At 37.0% G+C, this 26,292-nt stretch overlaps 1 protein-coding gene across 3 annotated transcripts; it reads left to right on the top strand.

Annotated features, from left to right (window-relative positions):
- The first annotated feature begins 1,758 nt into the window (after positions 1 to 1,758).
- LOC127524643 (basal body-orientation factor 1-like) lies at positions 1,759 to 25,288 on the top strand. 3 transcript variants are annotated; one of them, XM_051916363.1, is made up of 27 exons: positions 1,759 to 1,875; positions 3,204 to 3,360; positions 3,895 to 4,012; positions 4,116 to 6,009; positions 7,278 to 7,437; positions 7,529 to 8,503; positions 8,637 to 8,755; positions 9,517 to 10,465; positions 10,574 to 10,693; positions 11,643 to 11,768; positions 13,492 to 14,384; positions 15,825 to 15,945; positions 16,056 to 16,277; positions 16,373 to 16,632; positions 18,088 to 18,247; positions 18,347 to 18,404; positions 19,008 to 19,107; positions 19,242 to 20,106; positions 20,284 to 20,536; positions 22,096 to 22,161; positions 22,693 to 22,836; positions 23,303 to 23,383; positions 23,475 to 23,545; positions 23,658 to 23,802; positions 24,383 to 24,723; positions 24,921 to 25,051; positions 25,187 to 25,288. In XM_051916363.1, exons 18-26 carry the CDS (start codon positions 20,066 to 20,068, stop codon positions 24,931 to 24,933), a joined length of 1,155 nt encoding a protein of 384 aa, XP_051772323.1. In that variant the 5' UTR covers positions 1,759 to 1,875; positions 3,204 to 3,360; positions 3,895 to 4,012; positions 4,116 to 6,009; positions 7,278 to 7,437; positions 7,529 to 8,503; positions 8,637 to 8,755; positions 9,517 to 10,465; positions 10,574 to 10,693; positions 11,643 to 11,768; positions 13,492 to 14,384; positions 15,825 to 15,945; positions 16,056 to 16,277; positions 16,373 to 16,632; positions 18,088 to 18,247; positions 18,347 to 18,404; positions 19,008 to 19,107; positions 19,242 to 20,065; the 3' UTR covers positions 24,934 to 25,051; positions 25,187 to 25,288. The 3 variants fall into 3 exon arrangements, with proteins under 3 accessions (XP_051772323.1, XP_051772321.1, XP_051772322.1); XM_051916361.1 differs by lacking the exons at positions 20,284 to 20,536; positions 22,096 to 22,161; positions 22,693 to 22,836; ... (4 more) ...; positions 24,921 to 25,051; positions 25,187 to 25,288 and adding an exon at positions 18,585 to 18,641 and having other exon boundaries at positions 19,242 to 19,567; XM_051916362.1 differs by lacking the exons at positions 20,284 to 20,536; positions 22,096 to 22,161; positions 22,693 to 22,836; ... (4 more) ...; positions 24,921 to 25,051; positions 25,187 to 25,288 and having other exon boundaries at positions 1,760 to 1,875; positions 19,242 to 19,567.
- The last annotated feature ends 1,004 nt before the right edge of the window (positions 25,289 to 26,292 follow it).

Here is a 26,292-nt window from a genome sequence, read left to right as displayed (position 1 = left end):
ATGCGTACGACGCTCATGATGCACCACGTGGTGCGGTGGGGAAGAGAGAAATAATTTTATAAATTTGAAATAAAATAAGACGACTGCATTTATAACATATTGTGCAAATGATTAGTTTGTCTACTAAATAAAATAGGATATATATTAATGTAAACACCTTTTCCTCATTCTGTGTTTATTATGACGTTGCAAATTTAATGGAAACTATTTATTTACAAAATAAAATGCAAAAACTATGCCTTAATATCAGATCAATGTATTTAAATACTGAGGAAAAATGTAAATACTGGAATAATCTGCAAGTACTGGTGTGTTAGATTGATATTTTAAGATAGTAGCCTATATTTTTATTAGAAATACAATGTAGTTTTGTAGAATAGCTTGCAAGTCTATGTAAGCTCACTATTTAGTTTATAATTGAACGTGTACAGGTACTTTTCCACTGTACGGAGATATTACATCTGCATATATTCTTTTTGGCTTAATGTTTTCTGTCAGTACTGGGAAACCTTTGAAGTAAAATCTTGTGGAGTGAGGTAATAATCATAAAATATATTTTAGGGGGTGGACTGTGTGTGCGCCACTGTGGAGAAGCCAAGAGGATAATGTAATAATTGTGGCAAGAGTTTAGGGATTAGCCAAAAAAGAAAGGGAGGAGAACACCTGTGAATGAGGTCATATATAAACTGTATAAAAGCGGAAACTGTGACTGGGATTGTTAGATGTTCTGCAGGCATCTGAAAGTCTGAGATTTGGCACCTGAAACTCCCTGACTTGAGATTTATGTATTTAATGTTTTGTTTTTTTTGAAAGAGAGAAGTATGAGTTTATCCCCTGGTTTGTTTTGATGGACCCCAGAGGGAAACAGCAGGATTTTTTTGCTAAATAGACATTTGAACCTTGCAAGAGCGCTTTTGTGTTGTTAAGACTTGAACAGTGCATCTCAACTGAATCACAAATAGATGTGAAGAATCTGTGGTCTAAACCTGTAAAAATTGGTGATTAGATGTTTTAAATCCTAAAAATAAATGCTTTTATGGTTTCAACTGTTTTGTTTTTACATTGTCTTTTCTTTCTTTACTCCTATGTCCTCTTTAAAACTAAATTAGATGGTATATGTGTAGGCAATTACTAAATTGCCTACATATACCATCTGCTGCTGTAACAACAATGGTGTTTTGTCACCAAAATGTTTATTAGCTAAAATAATCAGCAAAATGCGATTGTTATCTTATTATTTTTAACTTGGACTTCAGTTAAATAGTAGCTACATGAATTACAGGACATTAAACACCTTTTTAGTTTAAGGTTATTTCACTAAATTAGGCCTATTTTTCTCTAATTTATATGTAGTTTTCTGAATATGCAGCAGATCGTCAAGACAATGGCATCATGATAAAACTTGTTTTAAATTACAGTAAATGCACATTTTGATTTTGTATCGATAGTTCTCAATAAATTAATATAAAGTAACAAATAATAATAATACTTAGGCAATGATCTTGAAATAACAACGTTTACATCACCAGTATTTCAGTACTAAGATACAATCTGCGGGCTTTTTCTTGTTTCCATAGCAACAGAGTCATAGCGTTTCGCTACTGAATGAATCTCGTTTGTTGTCTCTTCAGCTAAACCGGTGTGGCTATGGGGTTCTTGTGTTTAACATCATGTTTGGAGATAACTAATTTCGCTTGATACAGAATAGTACGTTTGGTTACTGAAACCGTTTTATACTGTTACACGTTCTAATCTAACGTGCTTGTATTTCATTAGTTTCAGGGTTAATTCAAACTACTGTAAGTGCGCATGCGCGCTAACGTCTGCGTCCGTCACAACATGGATTTAGAGGAGGATGCTGCAAACGTAAACAATGTAAGTGTATAGAGATTGCTATCAGACGTAGTACGACTAGAAATATGGTTGCTTACGTGTTTTTCATTCTGGAATGTGCTAGCTTTCGATATAATGCATACATGACTGGTCTTAACTCGCTAATCGAGACAACCTTGTGGCTACTATCGCTGCATGGCAACAAGTGAGCCGTGCTCAAAGTTAGCGCTAATGACTGTTCAGTGACTTGCTGGCACTCAACGTATGATTATTAATTTGTATGGTCAACACTCAGCCGAAAGCACAAGAACAGACTTGAATGAACGTGGAAAGCTTTGCAGTAATCGGCTAATCACTTGCTAGCTGCTTCAGGCTAAATGGTGGGTAGCAGACAGACACAGCATCAGAAAAACAAGAGTTTTAGTAGTGTTTAGTCACTCTACTAAACTTAACTGATAAATAATAAATTATAAAATCTGCCATATGTAATTGATGGCTGAAGTAAACACACAGGCACTTGCACGATGCTTAGTTGTGTGTATTGCTAATGCAGTGTGATAATTCAGAAATTATGAGAAATCTAATTGTACAAATAATAACGAAGAGGTAATTCGAGTACAATGGTTATAAGTCTCATAATAATGATAATGTAAAAATAAAATCAGAAGAATCAGATTTATGACGAAATTCAACTATCAGTTGCAGTCTTTCTTCACATGAAATAGTGAATTAAGCGAACAAAATAAAATGATTAATTGAAAATATATGTATGGAAAAGATCATCTTAAAAGAAACAAGGAATACAATATGTTAAAGTATGGATATGTGAAAGTGAATATGTAACCCTGGACCACAAAACCAGTCATAAGGGTCATTTTTTTGAAATTGAGATTTATACATCATCTGAAAGCTGAATAAATAAGCTTTCCATTGATGTATGGTTTGTTAGGATAGGACAATATTTAGCCGAGATACGACTATTTGAAAATCTGGAATCTGAGGGTGCAAAAAAATCAAAATATTGAGAAAATCACCTTTAAAGTTGTACAAATGAAGTGCTTAGCAATGCATATCCACTCACAAAATTAAATTTTTGATATATTTACGGTAGGAAATTTACAATATATCTTAATGGAACATAATCTTTACTTCACTATTTTTGGCATAAAAGAAAAATTGATAATTTTGACCCATACAATGTATTGTTGTTGGCTATTGCTATAAATATATATGTGGTACTTTTGACTGGTTTTGTGGTCCAGGGTCACATATATGGTTATAGATAGGCGAAGAATGAAAAAGATTGAGAAAAAAAATATCTTGGATATACTAATTCCTTCTAATAGATAGGTATGTTTTTACCTTTCCAGACCCCTGCAGAGGCTCCCTGCCAGCAGCAAGGACAAAATGTGCATTGTTCAGAGGCTGGCAGACCAAACACAGATCATGATCATGGAAGACCATTTAGTAACACTCAGGATTTAAGCGTGGAGCCACTGATAGACAGATCTGAGACTTTACAACTAGGTACAGAAATCAGGTGTATTTATACAGTGGGCCCCAAAGATCTGAGATTCAAACTAATTTAAATCTGGAAAATGGAAATATACACAGTTTTTGGACTAGGTAATATTATCCCTATGCTGTTAATAAAATAAGCAAATCTCTTTGTACAAATGGTCAGATGTTCTTACAGTGAAGTTCACAATGCTATTTGGATCATCTCAAATCATACTGGAGAACATAATCTTCAGGGTTTCACACAAACTTGTGAAGTTCAAGCAGCTTGAATGATATTGTAATTAAAGCAAAAGGGGATTAACCGAATACTGAGACATTCTTGTAAATTTTTCAAATAATCTTGTAACTCGGATGCTGCCAAATTTGTAGTGAATTTTTTTTATTAAATTAGAAAGATACCACACAAAAAAAATCTCAGACGTTTGAATCCCACTGTACAATACTTCATACCTCGGTGAAAGTTACCTCCAAATATGTTTCATGTAAATTTGTATAATAACATTTATAATCATCATTACATCAATTGATTTTCTTTTTCAGAATTTCAGGATAGCCATATGTCACCTGCACTTACCCTGCTTCCCTGCCTGGACAAATCTCACCTTCTTTCTGACTCCACGTTTTTTCAGCAGACAGATGCAGAATTTGTCCCTCTCCGGTACTGTTTATTTAGTCATGTTCATGGTTTTGTCTTTCTTTACCTTTTTTGTATTTTTTTTTTTTTTTTGATAATATTTTTTCTATTGTATTCATGTACACAGGGGATTTCCTGATCTCTCAGTTGTCTCTGAGAGATGTCCCAGGATTTCACATGTAACTGATGCTTCCCACCTCCAACATACTATTTATGAGCAGGCTACGCTTTCCCAGCATCCTTTGGAGGTACCAGCAGCCCTGTCAGAGGGTGAAAAAAGCTGCTGTTCACTGTCCCAGCACAGCTTGTCACCTGGAGACCATTGCAAAGGACTTGAGGATCAAGGGAGTGTTTCATATGGTGCTGCAGACCAAATCAACAGACATATGGAAGGAGAAGAGCAGACAGCTGCTCAGCAGCTTAGTGAGCGAATGTCTGCTCAGGGGCTGACATTGGAAGAGGATGTTATTGTGGCTGTTAGCAGCAGTAGTGCCGTTCCCTCTGTCTCAAATACCCAAAACACAGACAAAAGCCAGTTAGATCCTTCCCTGAATCTTCAAACAGGCCGAGAGCAGCCACAAGGAGGCTCACTGTCATTATCATCTTCATTTCAGAAGGCTGCAGGTTCAGTTATTGGCCCAGATGTGTCAAATATTACTTTTCGTGAGTCACAGATGCATGGCCATTTTCATGATCAGCTTCTGTCTACAGGACAAAGAGGCTCAATACCTGCACCAGCAAGTAAGAATCATAGTGGGAACAAAAGTGGACTGTGTGTCACACCAGCTGGTGAAGGTCTGATGCATGTACCAGGTCTGCAGAGAGCGCTCTGGAGCTCCGGTCATCTAACAGCAACAGATGGTTCATTTTTGAGCTCGCAGCCTGTGTCTCAGTCCACACCTGCGGTACCTCTCATGAGACCCCCACTAGCATTGACCAAACTCTCACTCATACACTCCAAACAAGAGGCTGTTGCCTTTGAGGCTGCGTCAGCCCAAAACAGTCTCTCCAAAACTGGCTTAATACCATCATTGGACCTAAGCGGTCAACATTCCTCTCCCATCTGCTCTGAAACAACAGCTACAGCCTTTGGCGGACCTTCAGAGACTGCGCAATTGATGTCACATGCCCATCCTGTCTCAAACGAACAAGTCCCTCCTCCTGTTTTAAATTCACCGGCCTCTGATACACTTCACTCTGACACTCAGCCCTCTGGTACAGAGATGAAAGATCAGGTTCCTTGTTTGCCCCTTGGGAGAGTACAGTCTCTTCCCTGTCTGAGCTACTTACAAAAAGTAGATGCCTGGAAAGCCAATCAAAGTTCTAGCAGGTCGTTTTATGATAATTTGGACCTACAGGGGTTTGATGGTGTGTCGCCCAAGAAAAAAACACAGGGTGCAGTGTCTGAGGCACTTAAGCACATGCTTTCTCGAGACATGAGTCAGGCATTTTGTGCTAATGCCAGCTCGCAGGTGACTCAGCCACTGTCCTCCTCTCATTCTGGAAGCGGCTCACCTCGTCGGGTGGATGTAGTTGGGGCGGGTGCGTGTAGAGGACAAGCATCTGAGTCACCTGTCAATCGCTCACACTCTCACTCCTCCCTGAGCTCTGTGGTGACCTCTATTCAGAGAGACACTGGCACACACAGTCAGCAAGTTCCAGCTGCACAATCTGATGTTATCATTCCAGCCACTAGATCATTGGACAGTCGGTCATCCTTACTTTCAGGTGGAAGAGGTGAAGGAGGGAATAGTTCAGCTGCTCACATGAACAAAAGCTCCATCAAGATGTCTCCTCTCCTCAGTCTCGGTCGCTTCAGTGATGTGTCATCAAGCCTCAACATGAGCAGCACCCTCTCCAGCTCTCAAGGCAGTTACCATGGTGAGCAGAGTATGAGGGTGTCAGTAGGTGCTGCCTCTTCTGTTGTGAGTCTTGAGGTAGATAATTATGCACCCTACTGGACCTCCAGACCTGCGTCTCCTCCTCACACTAAGGAGCTCAACATTGAAGACAGAATCCCTGTAAGTTTACATAGTGCTGTAGAAGAAATAGTAGGATGTACTTAAAGAGTTAGTTCACAAGAGTTAGAAATTATCTTTCGCTAGTTCTGTTACATTGTGAAAGTCAGCATGAAATCAAAATTGACCTTATTTATTTTTAATGTGCTTTTCTGTTATTATAAAGCATGATTCATCAGTGCACATTATTCCAAAGAAAAAAAATATATAATTGTTTTCATAATCTGTCATCAAAGTGCTTTACTTCTTAAACACTTATCTTTTCATTGCCTAGGCTTTCCATCACCTGGGCTGCATGGGCTGTTGGTTAATGTCAACTAATAGCCAAATAGCTATTCAGATATTGTTTTAGGCTGCTGTTGTTGGTAACAGCATTTCTAAAATCTTGCTAGTAGTCAATTCAATGCAGTTTAATTAAAGTCGAGATGTCATTTACTGCAAACTCACATTCAGGTCTCTAATCTAATATGAAATGCTCTACTTTTCACAATCACATGGATAAAATCAAATGCTATACGTTATAAATGTTGTGTTTAAATATGACATATTTAGTGTTCAGTTATGCTCAAGTAGGAGGAACATTGAAGGCAGCATTTCTCAACCTTTTTAACTGAATGTCAAAGTCAATATTCAACAGATACTGTATTTATGATACTTCTGAAATACTAACAAAGCTACTCATTTTCAAACTTATAAAACTTGTCAAACTTGTCAATATGCAGTATATAATATAATAAAAAAGAATGTGTAATTATTATATATCATAATTAAAATAATTGTAGATAATTAAAATAATTACGTTCCATAATTACAGAAGTTTCAGCACCTGAATGAAACCTCTTCTTTTTTTTTTTAAACTCACAAAAAGCCATTTCTGCCTAATAAATTATTTTAGAGCTTGGCATAACTAAAAATTATATTCATTATAAAAAATGTACATGACTTCTTAAGAAAAATATAAATTTTTAAAGAGTTTTCCATGTCTTTAAATATTAGCCTTCCAGGTTCCTGGTTTTCCTGGTTTTTGAGGGGGTGAATTAAAATAAGAAATATCTTGATTTTTAGCTTTTATTTTAATGCTTGTTTTGTCTTATTTCAAATAATTTTAAGTCATCTTTAGGCCCCCTTAGAAATTTACTGAGGACCATTGGGGTCCCCAAACCCCTAGTTGAGAACTGCTGATTTAGTGTGATTTTCTGTTTTTTCATTTGTTTATCTACCCTTTTAGATCAGCCTTTTAAAGTTATGATTCTGTTTTTATATCTCTATAGTTGTACCTCTTAAATTTGGGTATTGACCAATCACCTTCAACAATCCTAAATCCATTTACTCGACGAGGACCAATCAGAGAGCCTGAATTCTCTCCTACTGACTTATGTACCATCAAAGGCTCCATAGGAACACCAACTAAAAGCACGCAGCCATCTGAAGGTGAGCCAAAGACATCTGAAATCTTGTTCACTGTGAAAGTTTGATATTGGTGTTGTATGTTTAAACTGTATGTTTATTTTTTATGTGTAAGTTGACAGTCTTCAGAAGGAGACATTCTCCAGTTCCAGCCAGCTCTCAGCTGACTCCAGTGCTTCTGTCACACACCGCCATTCAGCGCATGAGCAAAGCCCGCCAACCAGTGACAGAAGTGTAAAGATGATATTCACTGAGGTGGATACTCAACCACTTCATTCAACATTACATCCTTCATCAAGTCTACAACAGTCTGATGCTCCACAAAGTGAAGGAAGCTTTGGCCTCCCAGACCAGCTCAGCCCAGAATCTGTGCCTCCTCCAGGTCACAGAGAAGTGGTAAAGGAGGATGACGACTCTTTTGTGGGCTCTGGCACACTGCATGAAATCAGGCGTTTGCTGGGCCGTGCAGAAAGCCTGGTTTCTGGTCGATCATCTCTGACTTCTTCCCCTGGCTCACACCGCCTCTCAGGGAGTGACACGTCCCTTGTTTCACTAGGACGAAACACTCAAGGTTATCATGATGACACATCTCTGTCAGCTGGTGGGAACCTTTCTCTACTGTTAACTCGCTCTTCATCAGATTCGGCTTTAAAAGGAAGCTTGTCGTCCTCCCAGGGGCCACAACAGACAGGCCGCACAACTATAGAGCCTGCTGCTCTCTCTTTGAGCAGAGAAGAAAGTTTGAAGTCACGTGACCTCTGTGTGACCCCAAGGCGGGCTGAGCCTGAGGGCTGTAGTGCTGCTGACCCAGACAAGGCAAAAGCACCTACAGCCACATCTGTAATGCAGATAAATGTCCCTTCGATACCAGGGAACCTTCAACAGAACCAAGGCAAGACTGAGGATGCTGCGATTGGCTCCTCCGAGAATAGTTTGTCTCATGTCTCAGCTGAGGTTGAAAGTTTGAGTGACAGTAGCAGTGAGAGTTCATTGGCTGCCAGAGTTGCCAAGCTCCTGCAGAGTGAGTCACCTGTTTCTATGGTTACAAGCCGGCCAAGCACCGCTGACCCAGAAGATAGCCGTGCCCGAGGTAAACAAACTGATTTGTCAAATAGAACGTGTCGTATAGTCATATACATGTTTTGTCACTGCCAGTGGTACTTTTCTTAAGTTGTCACTGGATTTTACATTGTGAATAAATTGAATTTTGTCTGTTTCTCTAGAATGGATCCTGATGAAGGTTTCTGGCCGTCGTTGTGAAAGTTTAGAACTAAACGCAGAGGACAGGGAGAGAATTGAAGACATCAAAAGAGAGCTTCTACTAAACACCAAAAACACCAAGGTAACATCCATATCACAACACAGTACACAGAAAGGTCTGGCGACTTTATTTTTTTTATTCTGTGAATGTCAGCATTGATTGATTTGCTGTTGTCAGATCTGTCAGGTAAAAAAATAACTAAGTAAATAAAATAAACATTCCTATCAATGCACAATAAATATGCACCATACTGGTTATCGGCCAAATATTTTTAATAATTTTATTCAGTATTGGTAGATATTGGATATTTAATTGTGCATGCTCAGTTTCTCTTTTTTTTTTTTTGCACCATCTCCCAGTCACCTTAATGTTTACCTTTAAAAACACTAATAATTTAGTCACTGTTAAATGTAATCTTTTGCAAATCTCAAAATATCCATTTTTCATACTGGACAATATAATGTTGTGATGCCTAAATTCACTTGAAACATTTAAAACTATTGTAGTTTTTTTAATTTATTTGGACAAAATAAGACTTTTTTGTTTTATATTGGCCACTTATCATAATAATTTCATATTATGGCCAATTAATTACTGATAATTATCGTCATCAGCCAGAAAGTTTAAATTTGAGTCTGAAATAATACGAGTTTTGTTTCTGGTGCGGCAGACTGCATTGTGGACAGTCCTGATAGAGAGGTAAAGCTGTTGTTTGCTCTCACGCTTGCAGTGTTTCTACTGACTCTCCCACTCATCACTATCTACTTCCCACAGTCCTCCCCAACCCTAGCTCTCATCAGTAATAACACATCTTTTTTTCGTTCTCTTGCTTTGTTTCTCAGTGGAGCTCAGATTCTGAGGGCAGTTCTCAGTCGAGTGCTGGTCTTGGATCTCAGCTGGCGAAGGGCTTTGGTGGACTGCGTAACATGGAGAATCATATCTCAGATCAGCTGCAGAAGGCTAGTAAAATAAATTTGGACACAGTTCCAATTTACACACCTTTACAACAGGATCCAGGGGCCAAAGTTCACCAGATCGCCCTCAGAGAACGGCTCAGCCCTCAGCCTTTTACTTCTATTACTATAGCAACCAATCGACGCACTCCATCTCCACAGTCACTGCCAAACTGCCCTGTCACAGGTACTGCAGAATTGGATAATGTTGGTTCCGAGCATGAGAAGTTAGAGCGAGAGATCCACCATAGAGTGGGAACACAACTGAGACATCAGCCTCTCATTATACCAAATGTATCGGACAGCGAAAAAGAGACAGAGAGAGAAGGACAACATAGAGAAGAGAAGGAAAGAGAAGAAATGACTGATGACAACAAAGAGAATGCAGTTACGAATGATTCCAAGAGTGTCCAAAGAATGCCTCAAATGGATTATCCTGTCACAGCCAGTAACCAGATATTATCCAGTGCAGCGTCGGTCTCAACCTTTGGCTATAAGTCACACCTCTCTCATATGCACGTCACCTTATCACCCAAACCCAAACATCCATCCAGTCCTGTGAAATACCACTCAAGCAGACCATCCAGTCAAAACACCAGTAAAGATGTCCCACTTCAAAAACATTCACGTATGGTGTCAAGTATGACAGATGAACATCTGCAGTCCATCCACCGAATCTCAAGATCAAATCACGCCAGTTCTTATGAACCCAGAGAGCCGGTTCAAGGCCTGAATGCAGGAACAGTCAGTGTACACTTACAGGCCAGATACCCACAAACCTTTGTTCCCTCTCAGAGGCTGGCTGGGACATCCCGAACTCTTTCTGTCCAAGCGGCAAGTAAGACAGCATTGATAAAAGCTTTTCAGGTGCCATTTGAATAATGCTAATTCATGTTGGTAAATTAATCAATTGATTTGTATTTTCCCCCATGTACACTTTCTGCAGCTGTCCCTGCACTATTGCCATACAAACCTCATGGCAGCTCCGAGCTGTTCTATATCCAGCAGACAGATCCAGAGCTTTCTCCTGGTCGCTCTGATACAACTGTAGAAAGCTCTCACCCAGGTATATCACAGAGACTGTACTCAGTTATAACATTACCAGTTTATATGAATGTGACCAGAGTTGCTGTTTTGGACAAATTATATGGCTACTTACCTAATAAATATATAAATGGACATAAATAGTCTAAAATGAAACTAGCTCAGTTTTATAGGAAATTGTTTACTCAGGCTAATGGCTAATTATACCACAATGCTGCATTTAATAAAATGGAAGTCCTCCTGGGAGCTGTGTAATAATGAGTCGGCATGAAATGAAAATTCACTAAATGCATGTTGATATAATTATTTTGATTTAGTTAACAGTAACAACAATAGGATTTCTCCTGTCATTTAGTCTGCATAAACCCTGCCCCTTTCTTACAATTGACTGCAAGTTTGCATTCATATCTGCCTCCATCCAATCAACAACAAATGGATAGAACCAAGTCCCTGGCCTACAATTTAAAAAAAAAAAAAAAATTCACTCTGATGTACGCCATAATATGGAAAAAACTACTTCTGTTTAAAGAATGCTCTACTTCAGATTTATCTATCAATGATGTAAGGGAGAATGTAGATTTTTTTTTTTTACTTCAACTATATTTCAAATAGCTTTTAAATTAAGATACAACATTATTTCATAAACTACTACCGTTTATTAAAAATATCCAAGCAACAGAGGATATTACCAATTTTACATATATTTTTCCATATATAACCTGCGATTGTGTATATGCGTGGTTACTTGCACCTCTACTGGCCCCTCCTCCAGAGTCTTGCAGATGGTTCATGCTCTCACCCAGTCCTGCATTATTCATGGTCTTTGTCCATGAGAAAGGCAATCCAGGAACACAAGCCTCATTTGATCCATTTGCCAAACCCTTCTGGGGCCCTCTGCTTCAGTGCTTTTTGAGTATCTGTTTGCCCTCTGTCTGATCCAGCTCTCTCCTTCTCTCTCGCTCCCTTTGCAGGTTCTGACGATGCTCTCCCTCCACACTTTAATATAGACGTTTTAGGCTCTAGAGAGCTAGAAGACAACATAATTGCACCAAAACACAAGGAAGGCATCTACAGTAAGAGGGCCAATATGAAGAGAGGTAAGATGCACATCAGTGTTTCTAATAGCTGTACAATATTTTTTTTTTGAGCTCACTCAAAGAATTTAAATTGTCATCATTTACTCACCCACATATTTTTGTAATATAATATATTTACAGAATTTCCTATAAAATGAAAGCATATAGTGGCTGTCAAGCTCAGAAAAGCACAAGAAACAAACCATAAAGTGGTTTATCCTACTCAAGCACAATATTTCAAGGCTTCTGAAGCCATACAAGTGGAATTTATTTGTATGAACTACATTAATGGTTGTTTTTTTTCTCTTTTGTTGAACTTGACAACCTCTGGATAGGCTTCAAAATGTCTAAGGGACCATTCACACACATTTAACTTGAGCTCATCGTTTTTAGAACAGTGTCAAGCGTGAGACACTGCAAAATACGGCTGTCACTAATTTTTTTGGTAATCGAGTAATCGTCGATCATTTTGACGATTAATCGAGTAATCAAATTTTTTTTATGGTAATAAAAATAGATCCAAGCAAACAATAGCTTTTAAAATGACACATATAATACATATATAATAACAATGAGGCAATAATTTTTGGTTCAAATAAAAGGAAGTAATTACATGGTTTTATAGGAAACACTGTTAAAATACTAATGTACATAATATAAACAATCAACTTGTTTATATTAAGTATTATGACAAATTCCTGCAGATGGCACCAACTGGTGATGGTTGTTGTCCTACTTTACAGGAAATCAAATCCTTGTTTAATATTGGCCAAACAATATTTAATCCAAATATTTACCTAATCTTTATTATTTAGGAACTTCTTTACGATAGAAATGCTACATCCACTGAAATTTCTTTCTTTCAAGAATATGTGGACATCAAAACATGCAAACTCTGAGCGAGGGTTTAAACTTTTTTTGTAATTGCGATGAACAACCGTTTGCATATTTAGATGTATTCTCCTGTTTTGGCGTTGCTTTATAAATAATTTACCTTACAAATCTGATGAAATGGTGCAGGTTGTGTTCCCAGATGAACGTTATAAGCAACCCAAACTCACAGCATATGCAGAGATGAAGTTTGAGACTCGCTCCATGTTGTAATTGATAACAGTTCATATGGAGCAGCATTTACTGTGAACAGAGCCGCTCTTAGTCGCACCTAACATACATGCATGCAAATAATTATAGCCCATATATATTAAACCCGCAGGGCATATATTTATTTAGTTGAATCGCTGCCTTTGTGAATTCACAATAGCACTATGCTATAGTATGTTTTTTAAATGGCTAATAATGCGGTTCATGGATTCTTGTCCACTGAATGCGCCATTTCCGTTATTTTGCTGTTTACTCGGCACGGGTAAATTGCAATCGAGGATTTTTTTTAAAATCTAGTACTTGAATTTAATCGAAGATTTGTGACAGCCCTACTGCAAAAGACATGATTTCAATGGTAAAACACATCTGTCTTCCTCATGTTTAGATAGAAAAACAATAGAAAAGTATTGCAGTGGAATTGAAAAATGCGTTCTGTGTGAATGGACCTTTATTTATGTTCCATGGAAGACAAAAGTCATATGGGTTTAAAATGAAATGGCGAATAAATGATGACAGAATTTTTAATGTTTGAGGTGAACTATTCCTTTTAGTTTTTTACAATTTTTTTTTTTTGTTGTTGCTATTATTTGTTATTACATATAAGACATCAATATATAAACATCTTTTTCTCTCCCACTGTCAGTTTCAAGTGTGTCTGGAAATGGTCTTCCAGAATCAGTAGCCACTTTTGCTGTCCATAGTGACAGGACTGCTTCTGAAGTTTCTTATGTCTCTAAGAAGAACATAGAGACTGTTAGTATAAATGAGCAGTATAAAGATGAGGAAGAAAATTTTGTCCCTCTTCACATGGAGGCAGACTACAGTACAGATGATGTGCATCTTCACAGCAGCTCCATGCAGGAGCCTAAATTGCCACTAGAACCACTCCATTTACCTTCTCAGCCAATCAGAAAGTCCTACAGGGGGAGCAAGAAAAGAACGGACCGAACACCTCATGATGTTAACATGGAGATCAGCAGTTCTCTGGACCAGCTGTGGCGTCGCTTCAGTGAAAAATGGAGCATGGATGAAACACGACTCACCAATGAAGGAGAGATGTCTCTGCTAGATAGATTGGAGCGTCTGTCTCGTCTCATTCACAATACCACTCCAACAGACCAAATTATACTACAACCAGATGGCAGGAATGGAGACTATGACAGGAGGAGTGATCGAGAGGATGGGACCACAGAGGGAGGAGAGCAAAGAGAAAGAGTCCAGTTAGAAGCGGCTCCACAGCAAGCATGGCCTGAGCATGAAGAGAGTCAAGAGAGAGTGCATCGCTGTCCTGCCGAGAGAGATGAGTCTGCAAGTGTGTCCATGGAGACGAGCAGTAGCCTGTCCACCGTTGACACAGAGCGGCTGCTGCGAGCTTTTGGACCTCACCGAGTCTCCAGTAAAGGACTGAAAAGCAGTGACAGCTTGCTCAGACTTTACAACACCATCAATACGCAGAAGACGGACCGAAGGAAACCCAGTACTAAACATGTTGCCGTCTCTGTTGCTACCAATGATGTGAGCACGGATGACTCCACAGTAAGCCTATGCTTGATTGAATTTTTCATACAGACTGTTAATTAGCTTTTTTTGTTCAAAGATAGTCAGCAAATTGAAAAGAAAGCTGTTAGATTATTTATATTGTTAAAAGCGTCTCAGCATAAATCTCAGTATTTTTAAGCCTTTTAACCATATTAAATGGGTCTTTGATGAATAAATTTTTTAAAAGTGTAAAAAAACATAATGGAGATATAGTTTCATTAAGTGTTATCAATGAGATTATGTGGTTTTTATAATCAGTTAACACTGCTTTTGTCATTTATTACATGATGGACAAAATTTGTCACCAAAATTTCGGTTTTACCGAATTACATTTTTGGTTATACCGAATGACGATATTTTCAAACAATGCTAACAGGCTGATATCTAGCTAGTTAGCTAGCTAGCAAAAGGACAATCAAACATTTTATATTTAGTTCAAGTTTTTAAAATATTACATTTCCATGTTTTATAGCGGTTGTACCAAATGACGTTTCGGGACATGCGTATGAGCAAGTGTAAACATGAATTTTTCAGTAGAGTTAGTTAATTTGCTTCACGACCATGTGATCCTTTGCAGGTGTCTGAATGATGGCACATCCTGTCACATGATATTGACCACATGACTTGATCCAGAATGGTCCCTTTATATTGGGTACTCTGAATGACATCAATGAAATAAATTTTTCCGGACATTCTTTCTCATAACAAAGCAACGACTTCTACACATAATTTTAATACCATTTTGCTCTATGTTGATATATGATGTTATAAAATCATGCCAGAATAAAATATATATATATATATATATATGTATATGTATATGTATGTATATATATAAATGTATTATATAAATGTATTACATTTTTAGATATTTTAATCACAAATGAAATGGCTGTATTGGCCTTTGGACGGTTAAACCGAATGACCTTTTGACACTTCAAAATCTTAAAAATACCTTTATATGTAGCAAAATATAATAAAAGCTTTTGGATTTGATAAAAGAGATCTAGTTGTACTACCTTACATACTTTAGATGTCATATCTTTGTTTTTTATTATTATTAAGGCCTTTGGACAAAAAAATGACCCATCACGTTATTGACCCAAATATAAATGAATGTTTTTCTATATGCTCTTAGCTTTTAAAAATCACATAAAAGGCTTAGTTTGTTCAAAAAAACAATCATTTCCACAAACACATTGTAGTTCAGTGTAATTTAAGAAGTAAAACAGAGTTAAAATATTAATTATTTTCAGTTTTCTTCACTGATATCATGATACATAGTAGTAAACAGCAGTATGTACTTGCATACTCTACTGTTCAAATTTTTGGGGTCTGTAAGGAAGTTTTAATGTGTTTGAATATCATATATATATATATATATATATATATATATATATATATAATAAAATATATAATCTTTTGTTGTTCTTCCAGGTCTCTGCTGACTCTTTGTCATCTTCAAGCACTTTTTCCCATCATTCTCAAAGAGGTGTCTCCCACAGCCTCAATTCCAAAAGGTCAAAGGTCAGACAGCTCAGCAAAGGTGTACAGGCAGGTCAGTCACACCACACTGGTCCACTTTTTAAACAAAACAACCTGTGTAATTTAGACAGGGACTAACTTCAACAAAAAATGTAATGTGGGATATTGCACCCTTTTTTGCAGGTGATTTGGAAATTGTGATAAACGCCACACGCAGACACACTCGGGACGTAGGAACCATCTTTCCCTCCCCAGGTGCTTTCAAAAATGTTCATTCATCAAACACGTTTGGCAGAGGCATTCAGAGTGGCGTTCCCATCCCCACTGCTTCCACAGCTAAACCCACCCAAAGCCTGACCGCTCTGAAGAGAGACAACAAGAGTGTCCGGACCCATTACCCAAATGGTGCATATTACATATTCACAGATAAGGACGTTTTTCTGCAACTGATCTGTTTTCTTATTTTGTCTTACTGTAATATATATCACATTCTCTTTAAGGTGTGTCATGGTTTGTCTCAGCTGATGAGCTGAAGTGTGACGGTCGCAAGGAAAACCTGCCACAGAGTGAATCGGCACCTTACCTAAGCCAAGCCTGGTTTGAGCCTTACAGTAAAACCCGACCCTGGAGAGAACTGACCAGAGAACCTCTAAGAGAGAGACAGAACCAACAAGAGCATGAGAGGCCAACAGAGTCTAGAACAGATAGCGAGACAGATATCAGCGACAAACCCTCGACTCTTCTTCGCCTTTCACTACAGGTGTGACAAGCAACTAATTTATTTACCTGCCAAAGTGAAGTTTTAAGACCCGTTCACACCAAAAATGATAACTCTAACTATAAAGTTTTAATAATTGAGAATAGCAGAGTCCACACCGCAGCTGTAACAATAACAGCATAGAGGAATGGTATTCTTGGTATCACTTTCAAGACCTTTTTTTTTTCCAGCTGATAAACGTTTAAAAATCATTGACAGCCAATCACAATCGACCCAATTTTAATGTGCTTGAGCATTTAAAGTGGTAAAATGACAAATTATATATAGACGGTTTCAACGTAAACAAACGTTACTGGCCCAAACTTAACTTCCGGTTGACTTCCACAAAGAATCAATAACAACAGAGTCCCTCTAGAGTAGATTATTTCTGATTACAAGCAAAATAAATAACAAGTAAATTACATTAGCTAGCAAGTTAAAACTATGTCTAGCCAGTATTATTTTGGGTTACCAGAAGAAGAAAAGAACCATTACTTGCGACAAAGTTACACTGCCAGAAAATGTTGAGACAAGAATGTTTTTCTACAGACCTGAATACCTAGTCGAGAAGGAATGTGTATATACAAGGGAGGCATTCAAGGCATATTGCAGCTTGGATGCCTATAACAAACACAGACCAGAAGTTAACTTCGTGCCAGGTGCATAACCGTGGCAATTCGCGTGCGTCCGATGAAACCGTCTATAATAAACGGATTATGATTGTGCATTGGTGTGGATGCTAATATAGTTATCACTATCTACCTTATTTTGCCACAGTGATGTAAGCTATTTTCTGCGAATGTGTAAGACTTCGGATTCATTACCTGCTATATGTAAATTACTTGAACAGTAACAAGTGCAGTAAACACTAAAACTATTTGTGCTACAAACCAGTGTGTTTATAATAAATTACAATAATATGATAAATACCACTTTGCAACATCAAGCAGCATAACAAACTGTTTTTGTACAGCTAAAATAAAAGAAGCAATTCGCACTGGAAGCCTTGCACATTTAAAGGGTTAGTTCACCCAAAAATGTAAATTCTGTCATTAATTACTCACCCTCATGTCATTCCAAACGTGTAAGACTTTCATTCATCTTCTGAACACAAATGAAGATCTTTTTGATGAAATCAGAGAGCTTTCTGAACTAAAGTCTTACACGTTTGGAACGACATGAGGGTGAGTAATTAATGACAGAATTTTCATTTTTGGGTGAACTAACCCTTTAAGTAACAAATGGTTGCGCCCGCTCGTACGTTAAAATAAGGTGGATCGTTATCTTTATAGTTATCGTTCTTTGTGTCAACTGGCCTTTACTCTGATTTGGAGCTTGGACCTTATTTGGAGCTAGTGTTCATTTTGGACCCTGGCTGTGTGGTTTTAGAGAGTACATGGATGTTGATTGTTGAATTTAGTATAACATTAAACATTTGCATTGATGGTTTTCCTACAGGAAGCTCTGGCGCTCCATCGGCCGGAGTTTGTGTCTCGTTCACGGGAGCGAATGAAGCGTCTGGGGTTGCTGGTTGAGGAGAGGAGGTTACAGGCAGTCTTCAGCAGAGAGAGAGAAGAGCTCTTCAACTGCCCTGGACCATCACGTCCACTCAGACCAGGTGACCTTATACCCTAAGATTACTTAGGTATTGCTTGGGTAAGATTACTGACTACTTAGTATATATTTGATGTAAACTAAAACATGCCCCTTTCACCAGCGCCAGTACCCCATAAACGAGTCGTTCCAAGAAGAGAGATGGTCCAACGATCCAAAGAGTAAGTATCCATTATCACCCAGACTATTTTCAAACCATCTAGATGGTTTATGTGGTGGTAATAGATAGAGTACGTGTTACCTAAACATGTAAATATGGGTCATTTAACTGAGTTAAACAGCATTCAATGACTTTTAATGTTTCATGTGCAAGTTGTATTGTGCCTTCTACATGCTTTCAGTTGGGTAGAGAGGAAATCACACAGTCAGAGAATAGACAGGACAGGCAGACACATGAGGTAATAATATGTGTCATAATGTGTGTGTGATTGTGAGTGTGTACCTACTTAAATCTGACACAATCTCCCAAAATGTACTTTTTGGGATGTTCTCATTTGCAAAAACAGTATAAAAAGTTTTTAAAATTGTAAAAATGCAGAAAGTTTTTGCTTTGGATTAGGGTGTTTAGATTTAGATTTAGATATCTGAGTGTGTATCTATCTTTTTTTCAGGAATATTTGATGTGATTCAAGTTAGGCCCAGTCAGAGCAGAGGCATATGTAGCCCACCTGCAGTCTAGTTCAACAATTTTATGTGGATTTTATTGACGTCGACTTTTGGGCAATTATGCATTTTAATTGTCAAATAAATATGTATTCCCTCAGGAAATACGCTCAACTTCCTGAGGTCCAGAAGAGAAAGGAGGAGGAAAGGAGACGGGCAGAGTACCGCTCCTTCCGCCTCAACGCTCAACTCTTTAACAAGGTATACCGGCAGTTCTGGGCTAGCAGTTGTACACAATAGGCTAGTTTTTTAAATCGAGGTTGTTTCAAGAATTTCAGGAATACACATGACCGGTTTGATTAACAATTCTAATGCACTGCATCTTTCTTCTGCAGAAAGTCACCAATCGTGTGTTGGGAAAGAGAGCTCCCTGGCAGTGAGGTCAACTAAAATATACTCAATTTCAAAAAGCCTTACTGTTCTGTGAATGTGACAGGTTTTTTTTATATGGGTTGATATTTTATAATGGTTGTGTGCACTCTTATTTTAGGTGTGAGATTTTATTTAAAATAGTTGTGAATGTGTATTATTTATGGAGTTGCAGCTATGGATTGTTTTATTATGACTTTATATTACAATTGCAAAATTAATTTTTATTATGTCTGTCTTTGCTAAGTTTAGTAATATTTTTTATGAAGCAAATAAACAGCTATTTGTAAGAGCTTTTGTGTGTGCTTTTTATGTGGCTAATCAACAACAAAAAAAAGCTTGTTTTCAGTTTATGATTAGAGTTATGCATATAACATTCAAAGAGAGAATGAGGCCACAATATAATGGTCATGTTCACTACAAAAAGATAAAAATAATAGCTTTTTACTCTAAAAAGTAGTTCATTACAATATGAAGTACATGTACAGTATATTTTTGTACTGTAGCCATCTGTACTATGTTATATGGAGTGCTGCATAATTGATATCAGTGAAGAGCTTTTTTTCCCACATTTCAGTTGTTCACACGTTTGATACAACATTTAAAAGTTTTTACATTTTTATTTTTGCAAATATTTAATTATTTTGAAACCTTAACAATAAAGATTATTTAAGTTTTATGGAAAAGAAAATCCGTGTGGAAACAGTGTATGTGACAGTCTCTATGGCAACAGGTGTAAACAAACTAATCCTGCGCGAACAGATCGCATTGAACACTAAAGCACAGAGAGATGCCTAATAAAAAAGGAAAGAAGGGAAAGAAAGGAAAAGGGTGAGTAATAAAAACATTACCCTGCCTGTTGATTCCTATATTTTCTTGCGTTTGTTTGAAAAACTGCGATTGCGACTGGTCTTAAGAATTTGAAAAGTAACGTTATATCTGACAACAGTATTTTACTTTGTGATGTTGATGATGATTCGCCTTTCTTTTTTTTTCTTTTTAATATAGAAAAGGTAAAAAAGATGGCAAGCAAGAGTCAAAACGGGATAAGGAGTCTGATATAGAGAAGGCTAAAGCAAACATGGCTCTGTGGGAGGCCAGGTGTGATATGACCGAGAGTTCTCGCGTGGAGTATTCTGAAGCCGCGCGACGACTGAACAAAGCCAACCAGCAGCTCACTGATCTACAGTACAACACAGAGAAGAACACCATCGAGATCATCGCTGTTCTGAGGAAGAAAGACCTGCAGAATGAAGAGAGGGTATTTTTAATGCATTTGATTTTTAAAGCTACAGGACATGTGACCAATGTAAACTACATTTGATTTTAAATCTTAAAGGGTTAGTTCACCCAAAAATGAAAATAATGTCATTTATTACTCACCCTCATGGCGTTCCACACCCGTAAGACCTTCGTTATTCACAAATTAAATTAAGATATTTTTTATTCGATGGCTCAATGAGGCCTCCATAGCCAGCAATGACATTTCCTCTCTCAAGATCCATTAATGTACTAAAAACATATTTAAATCAGTTCATGTGAGTACAGTGGTTCAATATTAATATTATAAAGCGACTAGAATATTTTTGGTGCGCCAAAAAAAACAAAATAATGACTTATATAGTGATGGCCGATTTCAAAACACTGCTTCCTGAAGCTTCGGAGCGTTATTAATCAGCGTGTCAAATCAGCGGTTCGGAGCGCCAAAGTCACGTGATTTCAGCAGTTTGGCGGTTTGACACGCGATCCGTATCATGATTCGACACGCTGATTCATTACGCTCCGAAGCTTCCTGACGCAGTGTTTTGAAATCGGCCGTCACTAAATAAGTCGTTATTTTGTTTTGTTTTCTGCCGCACCAAAAATATTCTCGTTGCTTTATAATATTAATATTGAACCACTGTACTCACATGAACTGATTTAAATATGTTTTTAGTACATTAATGGATCTTGAGAGAGGAAATGTCATTGCTGTGAATGCAGGCCTCACTGAGCCATCGGATTTCAACAAAAATATCTTAATTTATGTTCCGAAGATTAACGAAGGTCTTACGGGTGTGGAACGGCATGAAGGTGAGTAATAAATGACATTATTTCCATTTTTGGGTGAACTAACCCTTTAATCTCTTATTGTTAAAAGGATAGTTGTGAGAACCAATGAGTTTTGTTCTCACGCATTAAGTATGGTTGATCAATGTTTATATGTGAATGAAATCCTAATTTAAATCTGTTCATTATATAAAGTGATAGTGTCTCTTCAGAAGACTTGGTTCTGTAGACTATGATATCTTTATGAACTTATTGGATCTTCAAAGTTTAGGTTGCATAGACTATCAATTGAGGCACAGAAATCTTTTAGGTTTCAGTAAAGTCTTGATGAAACAGAAGTTGCGATAGTCTTTTCTTCCCTATTGTGATGTAGTCAATATCCAAGTAAAACGCCTTTTCGACTAGATTTTTTCCATCTGAAATTGATTGGTTGGTTGTGTTTTGTTATTGCTGTGATGTCATGTGAGTGACAGGTTGCCCCGCCCTCATGTTAGTTATCAGAGAAGAGAAGAGATGTTGCTGCGAGAGCGAGGGGAAGATATTTTGAATAAATATTACAAGGGCACATGAATTAAAGAAAAAAAAAAATATGTGCACGGATATATCATTTCTAAAAAATACCGCAGTATTCAATTTCATGATGACTTTAAAAATATCTTCATTTGTGCTTTGAAGATTAACAAAAATCTTACAGTTTTGGAATGACATGAGGGAGAGTAAATTACAGATTTTCATTTTTGGGTGAATTAACCCCATAACATGTGTTCTCAGATCACTGCACTGGAACAACAAATACAGCTTGAGAAAACAAGAGCCTCTCAGGAAAAAGAGAATTTGGTAAGCCTTTCCTCATATGGGAAAACAGGAATAAATTAAGTTATTGTGCTCATCTTTATGGTTCGAGTTTTATTTTTCCCTTTAATCTGTTCTTAATACAAAGATTGCAATATCACAGAAAACACGTAATCAATAAATTATTTTTTTGAAATCATAAGAAATGAAATCCACTCATCCAGTTTAAGTTAAAAAAGAAATAGTCATCCAGTTAAATAAATAAATAGAGTTGTTCATTTTAAAAATGTCATCAGCGTTATTTTAGTATTATTTGCAGTATTTAATCATCTGAATTAGCTTTTTTTATGCTTTCATTTTAACTTTAGTTTAATTTTTAGTCATTTTGTGCTATATTGCTGTTATTTTTTATTTCAGTTGCAGTTTTAGCCAAGGCAACATGTCTAATTTTCGTTTTTTTATTTAATATTTATATTTCATTTTATTTCAGCTTCATTTCAATTACCAAATTGAATTTTAATTCAGTTTTATTATTTATTTTTTAGTTAACAATAACAATACTGATTGACATTACAGGTCACTGAATACACTCTGAAGATCAATGAGCTGGAGGAGAAATTTAAGAAGAGATGTAGTGAATTCAGCATGATTCAGGAGGAGCTAAAGATCATCAATGACTTCCGTAGGAAGAAGCCCCAAATGGAGCAAGAACTCAAAAATGTATAATGCAATCTATTGATTTTATGTACACATTATACAGAAGTATTACATCTGTTTTAACCTTTGTGCTGTGTTGAAAATCCGTTACCTAATTTATTGTTCCCAGTCAAAAATGATCAGCCTTTTAAATTGCTTGTAAATCTTTCATTCTGCTATATTATCAGCAAATCTTTGATTCAATCTTGTTGTCAGCTTGTTTTCTTTCAATTAGCACAGATTTGGTATTTCATTTTGGAACTAATTGATCGTAGACCTCATTGATCTGAGCTTATTCACCCCAGCTTTTGAGTGAGAAAAGTTCATTCAAGCGTAATTACCTAAAAAAAAAAAAAAATGAGGTGCATAATCTCAGATCAATGAGGCCTACGATCAATCACCCATAAAGAAATACAAAAACTGTTCTAATGGTGTTCTAATAATGACTGGAGGACAACGTAAGGGATAACGCCACCATTGTTTTGTACAGATGAAAGAAACAATGGAAAACGCTGATCTAGAACACAAGAAAACACTTGCAAGAATGGAGCAAAAGTTCTTCAATAATAAGGTATATATACTGAAAAAATAAATAAATAAACATTTCAACAAAATCTTTCTCATTCACTCTCTCAGCCTCTCTCCTTCTACTCTCTCTTTAGGTTCACCTAGAGAAGGAAGCTGAGCAAAAGATTGCTGTTCTGGCAGAAAAAGCTCACAACGAAGCCATCATGTAAGCTTCTTCTCCATCTATCTCAACACCACTAAACATTTCTACCTGATGCCTGTGAGATACATTTTACATGAGATAAATGAGATGACATCCTCCATCTTGGCCTCATCAGACAGCTGGATGATGCATCGCGCTCGATGTTCAAGGAGAATGTGCGTTTAAATAAGGCATTGGGTTACCACATCAAAGAGGTGGAGGATCTGCGGAAGAGAAATGCAGCGCTGGCAGAAGAGAACGACATCCTAAGTCTGCATAAGGTGACAACACAACACCATACCATCTTTGCACTGTAGTTCACCTACACTACCGTTCAAAAGTTTGGGGTCAATAAGATTTTGGAAAGAAATTAATACTTTTATTCAGCAAGGATGCATAAAATTGATCAAAAGTAAAGACTTTTACATTATTAAAAAAATTGTTCTCTTTCAAATAAATGCTGTCCTTTTAAACTTTCTATTCATTAAAGAATCCTGAAAAAAAATTTAATCACAGACAACTGAAAAAGCCATTAGGCATTAGGAAGAAACACAGAAACTAAAAGTTAAAAATAATAATCCATTATTTCATTTATTTTATTAAAGTATACTGTATTGATTATAATTTATGTATATTATATTCATTAATTTTTTTATTAATTAAAATTAAATTAATTAAAATGATTACATTTATTATTACAACACTTGTGCACCCACACAAACACTCGCATACATATACATGCATACATACAAATAAAATAAAATTTAAATTTTTCTTACTAGACCCTTTGAAAAACCAGTCTACTATAAAGCTTGCCTATGAAGCAGCAGACATTAACCCACAATTTCATTCACCTTGCAGGATATGAGTCAGGACACCTCAAATGACACCATATCTAAGCTTACAGCCCAGCGGACCACAATTTCTGAGCTGAGAGCAAAGGTGTTGACACTGGAGCAGACCCTGGCCAGCATGGTGGCTGAGTTTGAGAGGAGGAAGGCTGACATCAAGCAGCGTGCTGCGGTCAGAACTCAGGCCGGTGGTGTAGAGCTGGACAAACTGCAGAAGCTCCTGAGCGTACGGGACAGGGAGTTGAGCCGATTGAAGAGAGTAGCCCGCAGCGTCGTGGAGCAGTGCTCAGACACAGAGATCCTCTTCCATGAGGCTCTAAATCATGTGAAGCAGGAGATGTTAATGCACAGGTGCACTCATTATTCATTATTGTTATCGATAAAATCCCAGAAAATATTGAAATATAATTTTTTGTCAATATCACCTCCACCCCTTCTAACTCATTCTAGAAATAAAAGTTAACAAGCAAGAGTTCCAGGCTCCATTTCACTGCAGAAGCCATTTGTAGATACATTATGTTATAAGATACATTATGTAATCCAGACAGGAAGAAGAGGTGAATCGTAGCAGGCGGATGGATGAGTTCTTATCAGGGAAAAGGGATCATGTTCACACCATCAACAAAACTCCCCACAGTACTAACAGCATTTCCGTTGGTATGGAAGAGGCTGAAAAGGGGTAAGAGTCTTAAACTTTTTTGTGTTTTTGGACTATTTTTAAAATCCTGATGAAATGATAACTCAAAATGTTATTACCTGAAAGATGCTTTTTCCGTAAGCAAATCTGTCTGTAATAACAGTGTTATTTCATCAGCAATCTGAAGAAAGCCAAAATTCACATATCAGAGATGACCTGGGAGCAAAAAGAGAGAGTTCTCAGACTGCTCTTTGCCAAAATGAATGGCCTGAAATCAAAGTAAGTACTTGCTAGCAGATACTGAACTGTATTTTGGATGATAAACAATTTAGCACAAATGTTTGAATATATGTAACCTTTTAACCTTATTAGGCACATGAAACTACTTTAAGATAAATGGTAAATTAGTCATAATTAGTTTAATTTGGTACAATTAACCTTAAAAAAAAAACAGTTGGTGAGACAAAGAAAGTGATAATGACCATAGCAAAAATAAATAAATAAAATAAAATATAAAATCCCAAGCTTATTTGTACTTCTCAGTTTAAGAAAAGAAGTTTAAGGAATTGAAACTGACTCAAAGGAGTAATAAATGTGTATTTTCATGGCACTTTTGTTTTCTAAATTTCTGAAGGAAAGCAATTCATGCTCCGGCGCTGGCAGATTCTGAATGGAACCAGTGTAGCAGCAATCCAGGGTGAGACATGCCAACAGATGTATGGTTTTCTGGCTGATAAACAAGATATCAACTTATCAATGAAAACATTTTTCTATTGTAATTTTAAAGTGCCCCTATTAAGCTATTTTATAGGCTCTTCATTTTGTTTTGGGGGTCTCCTACAATAGGTTTATACATATCCAAGGTCAAAAACACTTTAATTTTCTCACAATATACATTGCAGCATCACCTTTTTTCTCACTGTCTTTGAACCGTTTTGATAAAGAATTCAGTACAGCACACCGGAAACGTCTTCTTAAAATGTCCCAATTTGTGTCCGATGTGCATCTCAATTTCCATTCTCATGCACTATTCTATGCCATATTGTAGTATAAATAGTGCAAGTAGTGTGTTAACATTGAAATTCCAAAAAAAAAGTGCATTTTAAATACCTGAAAAAATGAAATGTGGATAATTCAAGCACTCAACTGTCACATAAGTGGGAGGGGCTATCAGACTCCGATGTTGAATGACAAGAAATTCATACACTACACAGTTAAGTACATAAGCATAAGTACATAGTGTATAGTGCATCATTTGAGACACAACTATAGTCTCATAATGC

The sequence above is a fragment of the Ctenopharyngodon idella genome, chromosome 13 (genome assembly GCF_019924925.1).
Source record: "Ctenopharyngodon idella isolate HZGC_01 chromosome 13, HZGC01, whole genome shotgun sequence".
In the NCBI taxonomy this organism is placed as follows: domain Eukaryota; kingdom Metazoa; phylum Chordata; class Actinopteri; order Cypriniformes; family Xenocyprididae; genus Ctenopharyngodon; species Ctenopharyngodon idella.
The sequence above is the reverse complement of the archived record's forward strand: the minus strand, read 5'-3'. Positions and strand labels throughout refer to the sequence as shown.

Bases quoted from the DNA above. Each gene is read 5' to 3' on its own strand.
- LOC127524643 (XM_051916361.1), top strand. From the start codon at position 1,810: ATGCGCGCTAACGTCTGCGTCCGTCACAACATGGATTTAGAGGAGGAT. The intron at 3,361-3,894 runs GTACAGAAATCA...TTTCTTTTTCAG, and splicing joins ATCTGAGACTTTACAACTAG to AATTTCAGGATAGCCATATG. The intron at 4,013-4,115 runs GTACTGTTTATT...TCATGTACACAG, and splicing joins GCAGAATTTGTCCCTCTCCG to GGGATTTCCTGATCTCTCAG.